The sequence below is a fragment of the Egretta garzetta genome, unplaced genomic scaffold, assembly GCF_000687185.1.
Source record: "Egretta garzetta isolate BGI_Z169 unplaced genomic scaffold, ASM68718v1 scaffold235, whole genome shotgun sequence".
NCBI classification, from domain to species: Eukaryota; Metazoa; Chordata; class Aves; order Pelecaniformes; family Ardeidae; genus Egretta; species Egretta garzetta.
The window spans coordinates 690,746-703,897 of NW_009259792.1; the positions used below are offsets into that span (position 1 = coordinate 690,746).

At 50.3% G+C, this 13,152-nt stretch overlaps 1 protein-coding gene across 1 annotated transcript in view; it reads left to right on the forward strand.

Annotated features, from left to right (window-relative positions):
• Positions 1-1,974: 1,974 nt before the first annotated feature.
• The window catches only part of TNFRSF21 (TNF receptor superfamily member 21), a 32,253-nt gene continuing 21,075 nt past the window's right edge, over positions 1,975-13,152 (forward strand). The window contains 3 exon segments of the mRNA XM_009639635.2: positions 1,975-2,067; positions 3,761-4,415; positions 6,141-6,638. Coding sequence (XP_009637930.2) covers positions 1,975-2,067; positions 3,761-4,415; positions 6,141-6,638 — 1,246 coding nt within the window.

The window sequence follows — 13,152 nt, forward strand, 5'->3', positions numbered from 1 at the left end:
GGCATCGCTGTACACAACCCGAGGCGTTGACTATCTCGAGGTGTCACCCTGTCTCAGGACACAAATGCCTGTTGATCCAGCAGCTTTCTGCTGGCGTGTTGACTCACCGAGTGGGTCTGGGTCCTGAACGAGCCGCTGTATTCCCTGCCGTGTCCCCAGGCACGTGCCTGGGAGGCTTTTGGCCTCCTAAAAGCTATTTGCTGTGCAAATTGCCCATCAGGTCTCTCCTGCGACACGCAGGGATTGAAGAGGGTGATGGAGGCATGGCATAGATGTGATCGTGGAGATGGCATAGAATCATAGAATGTTTGGGGTTGGAAGGGACACCTAGAGGTCATCTAGTCCAACCCCCCTGCAGGGAGCAGGGACACCTTTAACCAGATCAGGTTGCTCCCAGCCCCGTCAAACCTGGCCTTGAATGTTTCCAGGGATGGGGCCTCCACCCCCTCTCTGGGCACCCCCTGCCAGTGTTTCACCACCCTCATTGTAAAGAATTTCTTCTTATTTCTAGACTAAACCTACCCTGGTTTAGTTTAAAACCATCACCCCTTGTCTTGTCACAGCTGGCCCTACTAAAAAGATTTTCCCCATCTTTCCTATAGGCCCCCTTTAGGTACTGAAAGGCCGCAATCAGGTCTCCCCGCAGCCTTCTCTTCTCCAGGCTGAACAAGCCCAACTCCCTCAGCCTGTCCTCATAGGAGAGGTGCTCCAGCCCTCAGATCATCAAGCTGGATGGTGCCGAGGTGGCTTAGGCCCACGTCAGCCGTGGGGCGCTGCTGGCTCAAGGGTTTGTTTGCGGTCGAGTGCGAAGGTCCTCTTGTCTCAGCCATTTTCCCAACGTGAGGAGGTGAAAATGAGAGCGTTCCCCAGCCTGATTCGCTTTTCTCGTACCATGAAACCTCCACGTGGTGGGATAGGAGGCGGCTGGGAAGCACCTTTGCCCGTGCGGTGTGGGGTGTCGATGCTGAGCTGGGGATGCTCTTTGGGATCCTGACTGCCCTGTCCCGATTTACCCTTTTGGCTTCAGTGTCGAGAGCTGCTCCCGCGTTGGGCATGGAGAGCAGCACCGAAACTGCTTGAAACCACACCTGCTCTTAGCATTGTCTTGCACCGATTCCTTTTTTTGGGGGTGGTTTTTTTTATTACCCTATACGCTCTCTTTGGTATTGGAGTACTGAACTGAAATCTGTCGGCGAAGCAGCGCTCACTTCATTCTTCTGTTGCTGTTGCCATTGGGACTGGGCGCATCGGCCAGAAAGGTCTGGTTTTGCCTGCTGCTTGGTCAGTCCTGAGGATGAGGGACCAAGCCAGCAGACACCCCTTTTTCTTGAGGATTTCCTCCTGCTCCTGGCCTTCTCTTTCAGAGATCTGAGTGGTGCCAGCCATGGAACCCTGGCAGCTGGAGGTTTTTAGGGACCAGAAACACCAATCTGAATAAATAGCAGATGCTCAACACTGCTTAGCCTTCCCCCACCGGGACTTGCTGCTGTCCTTATGCTTGGAAATGCATGTGCAGCTGAAGATCTGGAGATGTTCAAAAGTGCCAGTGCTGCTTTGCTTGAGAGAGGGTTTAAAAAAAAAAATAAAATAAATGGAAACAAACAAAAAACAAACCTGGTGCTGTCATGGTAGTGTGGGTCCCACTGGCTTTAGTTACCCAGATGAGTGACGGAAAGATGCTGGAGATGGGAGGAAAAGGGAGGGCAGGATGGGACTCATGGCACGTGCTGGCAGCAGGGTTGTCCGTGGGTTCCCTGAGGTCTGGCTTGATGCAGAGGGAGAAATTGGGATCCGAGCTGTCGGCACGCAGCTCATCCCTGGTGAGGCAGGGGAGCCGCTGCATGCCCTGCCTCTCCTGCCGCCCCGTCCCGCTCGGCTCGGCACGGGGAGGGGGATGCAGAACACGGGTGACCCCCCATGCACCTGGGGAGGCCGGATCCTGCTGTGTCTGGTTTGCTAATACAGGGCTGCGTCATGAAGATTATGGGGCGGCAGGTTTCCTTAGAGCCAGCTAAGCGCTTCGCTAAATCGTGCCTTAAGGGAGGGGGAAAAAATAAAACGCATCCTGTAAGCCTGTGCTGCCTGCCAGGGCAGCCCCGCTTTTTGTTTTAATTTGTCGTGCCGTAATGAGCCTGGCCGCTGCAGGATCCTTGTCAGCTCCTGCGGGCTCGCCTGCTTCTGCCTGCTCTGGAATTGCTGCTTCGGGGAGGGGGGGGGAATAAATAAATATATAAATTTTAAAAAAAAGTGTTTTGTACAAATCCTGAGCCGTAAATGATTTAGCGGGTGAAAGAGAAATGTGCTGTGTGTTTCCAGGAAGCGAGAGACTGCACCAAAACCGATGCGGCACGGCTCGGGGCTCTGCCGCGATGTGCCTTCTGCAGAGTCATGTTGTTGGGAGGGAGGCTTTTTGCTTTTTTCTTTTTTTTTTTTTTTTTTTTTTTTTTTTCCCCATCTGAATATATTCTCGCTGGCTGATAGCCCAGAATAGGTAGCAGCAGAGCAAGAAGCGAGGGCTTGTGTAACATAGCTGAGTGATTTATGTGCCCGGCTGCGTGGCTGAAAAGCGTTGGGGTCTCTGGCTTTTACCTTCCGTGCAGGAAAGCACCTTTGAAATTCAGGGCAATGTTGGCTTGTTCCTCCCTCTCCTGTCTACCTCAGCCTGCAGCTGTTTGAAAATGTTTTGTTTTTTTTTTTTCTATTGCTTTGCATGTTGTATGAGGCTGTGTCAGCCATTCCTTTGATACGCCTTTTGGTCACGGTGTCTTATCTCCACTGGCATTAAATCCATGGACCAGAGGTCTTCTGGAGGAAGCAGAGGACCCGCTTGGTAGGTGGAGCTTCTCTTGGAGATGGAGCAGCCTCGATGAAAAGGAATTAAGGGAATGAAGCCTTGGGATTAGAAACAGGTAAACAGATTTGTAGCCATCACCTAGGCAAGCCCAGCTTGGGGGCAGGTCGGCGTCTAAAAACTGGAGACCTTTTACCTGTGTCTGATGCAATGAGGAACTGAGTTACAGCAGAGCTCCTCAGAGAGCTTAAAAATAGCATCAGGTTTTCTCTCCTGTTGCTAATGCAGCTGGTTTAAAGTGTGTTCAGATGTGGTTGGAGGCTCGAAGCAGAATATCCCCTGCGGTCTCACCAAACCCTATGTTTGTGCAGGGCTATAAAAAATCATGGAAGGGCAGAGGGGCTGAGAAACAGTCCGGTAACGCTGGCCAGCCTGGATTTCATCCCAGTTTGCATTATTTAGGAAGGTAACTATTAGAACAAGTGCAGATTAATAAATACCGAGGAGGAAAGTTTTACAGGTCAGAGCTGCCACCTGCGTGTGTATTTTTTTTTTTTTTTTTTTTTTTTTGTCTTCTCGTCAAGCTCCTGGCTCGTGCTCTCAGCCTTGAAATGCAAAGCGGGTCGGACTCTTCCCGGGGTGGCCAGGTAGCACGTACTGCTGAAACACAATTAGCAGTATTTACCGCCCTGGCAGGGTTGCAGTGTAAATGATGCTTAGTCTGACAGAGAAGCGTGGTGTCCAATTTAAGGAATTATAATCGTAGCTGGCGATGTGTCCGGAGAGCGTGCTGCCGTCTGCACCGATTCCGTTCCACCCCAACCCCGCTGAGCTCCTTCCCTTGCTTGTAGAAACATCTCTGTGGTCCCCTGGCTCTCGGATGTGCTTTGTGACCCTGCAAGGGGTGGCTGGCAGAGGGGGCTCCGGTCATGTGCTGTTGTTGACTAATGCTTCCCGCCTGTCTTCCAGCTGCTCGTGCTCCTTGGCACCGCCGATGGTCAGTCGAAGCTGACCTCCGAGCAGAATGCCATCAGCCTCTCCCCTGGAAAGTACCGCCACTTCGACCGTGCCACCAACAAAGAGCTGATCTGCGACAAATGTCCCGCAGGAACCTACGTGTCTAAGCATTGTACGAAGAGTACCTTAAGAGAGTGCAGCCCTTGCCCGGATGGGACCTTTACTAAGCATGAGAATGGCATAGAGCGGTGCCACCCTTGTAGAAAACCCTGTGAACTGCCAATGATTGAGAAAACTCATTGTACTGCCTTGACTGACCGCGAGTGCACTTGCCTGTCTGGTACGTTTCAGACGAACGATACCTGCGTCCCTTACACGGTGTGCCCGGTCGGCTGGGGCGTCCGCAAGAAAGGAACCGAGACGGAAGACGTTAGGTGCAAGCCGTGCCCTCGTGGTACCTTTTCTGATGTGCCTTCTAGTGTGATGAAGTGCAAAACATACACTGACTGCTTTGGGAAAAACATGGTGGTCATCAAACCAGGGACGAAGGAGAGTGACAATGTCTGTGGTTCTCCAGCATCTCTTCCGAACACGTCTTTGACTTTGTCAAGCACCGAAGTGGGTGAAGAGCCCTACGAAGTTCCACCAACCGCTCCTCTTCCCAAAGGTAATGTCCACCACTGAAACACAGGTGTGGTTTTGGTCATGAGCTTGCTTTCCGGCCGCGGTCAAGGCTGGCTTTAGGCTGTTACAGGGCAGCCTGATCTAAAGCGTGGATGGTACTTTTGCTTCGTGGCCAGAAGGCAGCTCTGGAGTGCATCAGGTTGCCCTCAGTTGTGTTAAACCATGTTTAATAACATTTTTCACTGAGACTGCAGTTGTGATTGGGCTCCTGGCTGTCCTCCTGTTTGGATTGAAAGGACGTCACATTCCCCAGCCCCTGTTCCCGTCCGTGTGTCGTGCTGGCACAAGTCCTTGTGCATTTGTGGCAAACCTGAGCAGAGTGCGGCAGGAAAAGCCTGGCAGGAGAGGAGCTTTTCTCCACCAGACTGCTTCCCTGATGGGTTCACTACTTTCGTGTCTGTGCTTTCCCTGCTGCGTTTTGCCCTGTACTGATCCCGGTGTATTGGCTTGAACAGGATCCATTGCCAAAACAGCCCCCTGGGAGCCTAGGCTGTGCCGTCAATTTTCTTTTCTTTAACCTCTAAAATTTCTGTTAGTTACCACCGGTGGGGAGAAGCAAGCTGAATTCCCCATTCTCTCATTTAACTGAAAATGATGTATCATTGCAGTCTTTAGGGAGATGCTTTAGCCGTGGCTGGTTGCAGTGGTGCTTTAGGACCCCATCTGAGGTGGTTCTTGACACTCTCTGGGAAGTAGCCTCCTTACACTGTCTCAGATGGGGCATTTTGATTTAAAAAATGCAACTTTTGATGGCCTGAAAGCTTGAGTTGGTAAATGCAATATCATGGAAGCATTGACAGTGATAGACTCCTGGTGCTTCTCCTTTGTTAGGTCTCAAAGCTTGATATGAAGTTGGTGTGTCATTGGGAGAGGACGGGAGGGTGTTCCCTGAACTTTGAAATCAACTGTAGGCGATTAGGTAAAAAGAAAAGCATTTTACCTGTTGGTATCCTGGTCAGAATATTTTGGGTAACCAAGTCAGTGGCAAAAGTCGGGTTATAGGTGGTTACACCCACTCTGTGGCTCAACTGGGATGAGACATGATCTTCAAAAGCAGAGTTTCCAAAGTAAGCTCTAGTTTTTGCCACGAAAGCCCTTCCTCTTCTCACTGGGCTTTGGTCATGCAGCTGGCAGGGACCCAAGAGCTGTTGGTTGATAAGAAAACTCAATAAAGGTGGAAAGTAGCTCTTAGGGAAAGGTTGGATTGCTTCTGTTGTTTCAGAAATCTGTTTTGTAGTTGATGCATCCGCGGCTGCTTGCAGTGCTGATAAAAAAAGTTTGTGCTTCCTTAACAAAACCTGGTAGAAAGATACTAAGCCTCCAAATTTTCATGTTTCTAGCCCAGATACCACATCTTCCACATTTGGAATGAAACACGTGTTCGTAAGCCTAAGAAACGTCAAAGTTGTAGGTTTTCTGAGAAGTAGTGAATGTGGGACAACCATAGATTGACTACCTGCCTTTAATCACTTGGGTTTTTTCAAACAAACTGCCACTAACCTTAACCAACAAGGGTCAATTTTATCTTGAACCTACCTCTGTAACTGTACCCATCTGTTCCCAGAGCCAAACCTCAACTTCACCTCTTCCCTTTCTCGCTGCCTGGCGTTGGGTTTCTGTCTGCTGGCCAAGCAGATGCTCAGACTGTGACATGATGCCGTATCGTGTCTCTGGTGCTGTGGCACTGAACTCTCCTTTCCTTTCGCAGGTTTGAACTCTTCAGTTCCCGATTTTGTTCCCTCTCCCGTGCCACGCACATCCAGTGGCACGGCGAAGCCAGCTGGCTACTACAACGAAACCTCAGCCAACGAGACGGACGGTGCCGGTGGGACCTTCGTGGGCTCCAGTGCTGCTGGTGAGGCACAGAGCTACCGGCACAAGCAGAGCAGCCAAGCGCTGGAGAAGCAGCCGTCACTGGAGATGTCAGGGAGCGAGAAGTCCAGCGTCCCATACAGGCCCCCCCGGCGAGGTCCACAGAACGTCCACCAGCACTTTGACATCAACGAACACTTGCCGTGGATGATCGTCCTCTTCCTCCTGCTGGTCCTGGTGGTTATCGTTGTCTGCAGTGTCAGGAAGAGCTCACGGACTCTGAAGAAGGGACCCAGGCAAGATCCCAGTGCCATTGTGGAAAAAGCTATTATGAAAAAGTCCACCACCCCTACGCAGAACAGGGAGAAGTGGATCTATTACTGCAATGGACATGGTGAGCAGTAGCGATCGGGGGCTGTAGGCGGTAGCGTCCTTTGTGCTGTCCCATGGGGTGCTTTGGAGGAGCCACTGGTTGCTCTTCTGACTAGCTGGGTCTTGGAGCAAGGACAAAGCCCATAAACTGGTTCCTCGGATGTTTCTTCATCCTTGGCTTCTCCCCATCCCTGTTCCCATGGTGTGTCCCTGCTCCTAAGAAGAGTTAATGGAGGGAATGTCACCTTTTCTTTTTTTTTTCACTGTCCTTATTTCCTTGGTCACTCACATGTGGGTCTAGGCTGTCTTTCACGTCGTCCTTTTTCCCCTTACCCTGGCTGTTCCTGGAAGGCTGAGTCACCCACCTCTTGGCAGCACCTTATTTTCGTGTTCTTAGCCCTAAATCCCAACTGCTGGCTTGTGTCCCCAGCCCTTGGCCCATGCTGGAGCCCAGAAGGTTGTCCTTAAAGGTTGTGTCATGGAGGCGTATGGCTCCATGAGTGTCATGAGGTCTTCCTGGAGGCTCTGCTTCATAATGTTTTCTGTTCTTTTGGGGGATGGCTTTTTTGGTGAATGACTTGCTGTCAGCTTTTTGATGAGCCATCAGAGATGACCTGTTGTGGTCCTTAAACTGAAATTTGTAAAAAATCAGCGATGAATTAATGGTGGCATGAACGTGAGCACCAAGCAGCCATGATCTCCCTGGCAGGATGCATGGTTCTTCCTCTGCAAAGCTACAGTGGCAATTTTGACACACACCCCCTTTATCCTGTGCAGGTGGACAGCACTGATGAGTCCTTACTTTGGGTTGGGGTTGTTCAACCTTAAACAGCTGTTCCCAGTTAACCTTTAGCAAAGCACATTTAACAAGGGGTGGGAGGGGCAAACAAAGAATGGATTGGAAAAAGATTGGAAGGTTTAAGAGAGGTCAGTGCTTGATGAAAGTCATCCTTGAATGCTTAAGTACAAAGCAAAGAAGGCTTGGAGCAGGGCGTCTTCTGTCATGTACTCTCTTTTCCTTCCTGATGATTGATCATCCGAACATTTCTTTGCGTTTGCATTTATAGAACCAGTAAGGTCTTGTTGGAATTAGTTTATTGCCTTCTCTTGTGTTTGTGCTACTTATCAGTTTCCTTTTAACTTTTGAATTCTTGGGGTGCGGCTTCTTGAGCTTTTTTTTTTTCCCCCCCTTTTGCCATAACTTTTTCCAGTAATCCCTGCACTCCATTGCCCCGAAGATCTGTGGTACCCGAAGCGTGGTCCTTGGGGCGATGGTGAATGATCTGCAGCAGGGTTGCAGAACCTTATTAAACATCCTTATTTGTGGGCGCTACCAGAAATACTGCATGGCTTTGGCCATGGTTCACTGGCCAAAAGCAGCCGGTTGTTACTAGCTTGAAGTAACTGTTTCCCCCCATGACCTTAACTACCAGTTGGTTGAATTTCCCACTTTTCCTGGTTTTTTTGAGCAGCGAGTGTTGTGATCTCGGAGCAGGAGATCCTGAATTTGAACAGGGTGGGGAGTGATCGAGTGCAGGGACCAAACCAAGTTGCTCTGAGCGAGTGCAGCTCTGGTTTCTAACCTGGCATTTCAGCCCCCGTGCTGAAATGCCTGCACTACGGCCAGCCCTTCTCTTGGAGGCCACGTTAGAGGCGCCTTTGTGGGTGGTGCTGTGCGTTCGGTCACCGAGCATGAGTCAGGTTAAAGAAATCATGCAAGGAAGAGAAGGTGACACGTGGTGAGCAATGAGGCTACGTTAGCCCATTTAGGTATAACCCCACCTCCCAGATCTTGTCATCCTTTAGGGGACAGCATCATTCATGGGTCATCCTGTGCTTCCCAAGAGGAGTTGTTCCAGTCTTCTGTGTCAGCCTTTAACAGCTGAATGCACCTAGGGCATCAAATTTGCAGGATAATTGCTAAGTTTTCCTCTTGGGAAATAAGCCGAATGTAACAGCAAAAAACACACTTAGGTGATAAACTGGCCCAGTGACAGGCCAAGCTGCTCAGGTCTGGAAGTGAATTGCTTTGGGCTCCTGGCCGGGCGGTTTTGCACATCCCTCCCAGTCATTCTTGCAATAGTCGCGCTGGTTCCGTGTCGGCATGGGCGGCTTCGTGACTTCCTCCTGCCATGGAACGTCCTCAGCTGAACTTTGTGCAGTGAGGGCAGACAGACGAGCACAAACCAATTAATGCTTTGTCTTGCCTTTAGTGCAGCTCTGGTGCTGCCTCAGTCACGTTGCGTTAGCTGGAAGGGCCTTGCTCATTAGTTCTTACTTGGTGGTGGTGCTCTGTCGTGTCAGATATGGAAATTGTTCTCCTCCGCAGTGGTGTATAAATCCCTCTTTGGTTTGCCTATTGAAACGTCTGGCTCTCTTAAGACTGTTCACTTGAAATGAGAGAAGATGTAGTGCTGTAGAGGAACTGACCTTTTATTTAATAACCAGCGGTAGAGCTAAGAGGTACTGCAGAGCTGCAGCGTCATGGCTTGGCTTTCTGCTGCGCCAGCAGTGCTTGTACCCAAATCATGCTTCATCCTGAAGCAACGTTTCAGACAAGGATGAATATAGCCAGGAACAAACTTCAGGCTGTTGCAGAGAGGGAATCTTTCCCCTCCCATGCTGCTCGTGCAGATCCCTCCATAGTAGGCAGCCAGAGCAAAGCCTCCACAGATGTGAGGACCACAGCTGCTCACCAGGTCTTCAGGTGCCAGCCTGGCTTGTGGTTGCACTAGGGGTGTGGAGGGCAAGCAACTAGGTTTAAATCGTCTTCTGGGGCTGGGGGCAAAGCCCTGGGGTCTGGTGCTGGCAATGTGCTGACATCCATAGGATGTCCCCACCCATATGTTGGCTGGCCATGCCAACGAGGAGTTGGGGTGTGTTTATTGCCAGGGCGAAGCCTGTGTGCGTAGCTGTTGCGCACAGTCCCCCCCCCCGCTTCCTCCTAGTTTACCATCTCCTCCCTCCTAATCCTTTCAGTAAACAGCTTTAACCTTTGGAAGGTAAGACCGGGTCTGACGTAGGCGCTGCGGCCTCTGCTCGGAGGAGCTGTGCTTGGGTGGCTGCCCTTGCACCGGCACCCCGTGCACCTCCCGTGATGCTGGACAGGAGCACAGCTGGCATCCAAGGCTTTGCCCATTTAGAAGATTTTATTATTGATTTTTTTTTAATTTTTTTTTTTTTACTACCAATTTCTTTAAGCCCATCAGTTCTGGGTGACGCATGGTCAGGGTGGCCCTGCTCGGTGCTGGAGCAAAGACATCTTGCTGTGATTGGGCTTCTTCCCAAAAGAGGAGGATTTTAGGGGGGAAGCAATGGCTCAAACTCTTGCCTGGTTCCTGGTGGTGCTTGATAAACTGAATTGCTTAGGTCATCGAGATACATGTGCGATCCTGAGCAGCAGTTGTTGTCATGGGGTGTTTTGCTTGTCTTCATCTTCCCGTGAGCTTGTGTCTCTGCCCCGTGCTCTCTCTGGTCAAAATACCTACCTTAAATAACAGCCCAAACCTAAAAATAGCAGTAGCTTGGGAGGCTGGCGTTAAAACAAGGCCTGTGTCCTTAACATGGACATGTTCCAGCCAAGACAGCAAATGCCGATGATTCTCACTGGATTAAGTAGTTTGGAGGTCTGGGAAGAGCTTGTGATGACCAAGTTAGCAGCCAGCCTACCTCCATGTCTGTCCCCATGGTGGGGGCTCTCCCCAAAGCCCCCGGGTCTCATCTGTGCAGCATCTTGAAGGTGGAGCAGCATCAACGGTGCAGCTGCGGTTGGAGAAGCTGGACATCTTGCTGCTTCAGCTGGCTCTTACTTTCTAGCCCCACAGATGGGAATCCAAAGAGGAAAAGTGGTTTGCCAAAGACTTCCAGAGAAATTATCAGTGTGGTGCCTGAACAATGTGGGTACGGGGCTGATAGCACTCTGGGGTTTTAACCTTGTACAACTTCTTTCTTTTAGAAGATGAAGAACAGCCTACACGCTGGAAACACTTTCTTCTAAACAACCTCTTTATTTTAGGAAATCCCCATTTCATTTCTTCAGCTGTTTCCAAAGGCAAGGAATTGAGCTTGTAATAAAAATGGAGAATAGAAGCTGTCTCTTGAATGTCTTGGAAATGCCAAATTTGGCATCGGTCTATGCCAAACATGAAGATGGGCCTGAAATCATCTCGCAGAAATTGCTGATAGTGTTGTCTTTGACTTTCACCCATTGAGTAGTAGAAGATGAAAGGCAAGAGACTCTAAAATGTTAGTCTTTTTTTTTGGGTAATTTTGGGGTAAAACCTCTTGTGTGTAGAAGTCGTAGCCTGACATGGTGTGCCAAGAGGCAGGAAGAGAATTTGGTGATTTTTTTTTTTTTTCTTTTTTTTTTTTTTTTTCCTTGAGTTGAAAGATGGAAGAACAGATCTTGGCAGCACTGGCCTGGCATGAGATGCCACTTCCCCTTTATTTTTCTTCAAGTCTGGTAATTACATGTTATTGCCGTGGGTGGTGAGAGTGAAGCCAGGAGGCCTCTGGTTAAATAATTGGAGAGATAAACTGTTCTGCAAAAGCTGTTTGCAGCTGAGATGGAGCTGAGGCTTGACTGCAGGTAGAGGAGCATGTACTGAAAAAGGCTTGGGATTGAAACCAGAGTGGGGAGTTGAGGGATGATGCTGGGAAGACGGGGAGCATCAGGATTTGGGGGTCTTGGTTGCTCAGCTGCTAGGATGCCCAGTTGTCATCACGTTGGGAGCCAGGATCATCTTGGCTGGCGATTCATAAGGGATAGTCCTTGGCTTTCAGCTTGGTTGCTGTAGTACCAGGGCTAGGCTTAAGCTTGGTCTGCTCCAAAGGAAGTGGTGAGGGTGTTGAAGAGAGACCAGAGCCTCGCTGGAAAGCCCTGTGCCATGGAGAACCTGACCCTGCGCCGCAGCTCCAAAGCATCCCCACGTGAATATAACCAACCGATGTGTTGGCAGCATGCATGGGGACATCTCGGGTCATTGCAGGCGTGCCCTCACGTGGAATCAGATACTCATTTATGGCTGATGTTGGAAGATGCTTATCAGAGTAAAATTACTTGATTCTTTTTCTTTTAAAGAGACAGCACATTGACTAAAAAAGCCCACATGTAACCGTAATCTTTTCTAAAGCTACATCACCTAATGAAGGGAAGCAAGTGCATGGAAACAACCCAGCAGTAGATGTTCTTCCTCAAGCCTGGTGTCACTCCCTACTCGACTTACTTCCTAAATAAGGAAACCCAGCTGCAGGGATGGCGTTCATGGGTCTACAGGGTGACTGCCTGGCACTGGATGCTACATTAGGACCCCTCCTTAGTGTTTGTATGAGTAAATGAGATAAAAGCCATGTAGTGGGTTGGGTTTTTTCATTTTGTAGGGTTAGTTTTCCCTTTGATCAGCTCCAGAACTGGTCACAGTGTGGTGGCAGGAGCATCATGCAGGGAGGCAGGGTGAGGATAGAGGAGCTGCTGTGCAAACGCACCCCCGGGGACTCCGTCTCTGCTGCACATCTGCAAAGCATGGGCAGGAGCCATGGGGTTAAAATCTTTGTCAGCCTCAAACTGTGGTGGCCTCTAGTTTTTGTGCCCAGACCACAGGTAGGGCAGAGATGGGCAGCAGCACCTCCCGAGGGCAGGTGTGCCCGTTGCTGCTAACATAATTTGGTAATTGCGGTTACACCCAGAGAGGAGCAGCCCTGGGCTTGCGGGCAAACCCTAATATGACTCTGGCAGGCGGAGCATGAGATGAGGGATTAATGCCTGTCTACCTGCCAAAAGGGAGAGGCAGAAGGTGGTGTGGCTTGGTTGGTTGTTTTTTTTTCCAAAGCGGTCTCTCTTCTGGCATCTGCAGGTGACTGCTGGTCCTTTAGTGTCAGCCTGTCCACCTCCACAAAGTGATACCCAGGCAGAAAGGGACCTTGTTAAATTGGAAGGGGCAGGTATGTGCCAGGCAGCACGAGGAATATGGATGCTGGTACTGCTGAGCCTTAAAACAGGAACGTTCCCTCGCTGGAGCTTGCTCAGCTGTGCGGGAGCTCTGCGTTCCATGCCGTGGTTGCTCCAACACGGGCACGATGCTCCGCTTTGGGGTGGGATGCAGCAGCTCCTCATCTGCAGCGTGAACCTCTGCCATGGGAGCTTTGGGGTGACATCCGATGAGTCCCAAACACCATCCTCCTCAAACTACTCGACTTATAAAGCTTTGCTCAGGTTTGCCCCAAACTCATCCTTGACCTTTTGGGAAACTGTGTGGTTTCCAAAGGGCGTGTGCAGGAGCTGACCAAGGCTTCGTGGTGAAAGGGAGCCTTGGAAAATGCAGACGAGGGAGGCTGCTGTTCTGCTTGGAGAGGAGGAAACCTAATCATGTGCAGGTTTATCATATCTTGCTCCTCAGCCTTATTGCATTAGCAGGCCTGAAGGTTGGTGCTTGATCACTTTTTATGTGTGTTGCTACGTGAGCCATCTGTCCGCAGCATGCACAGGGCTGCGCGGAGCTGCCCTGGGAAGCTGGTATGCTTGCTCCCAAATCTTCAAA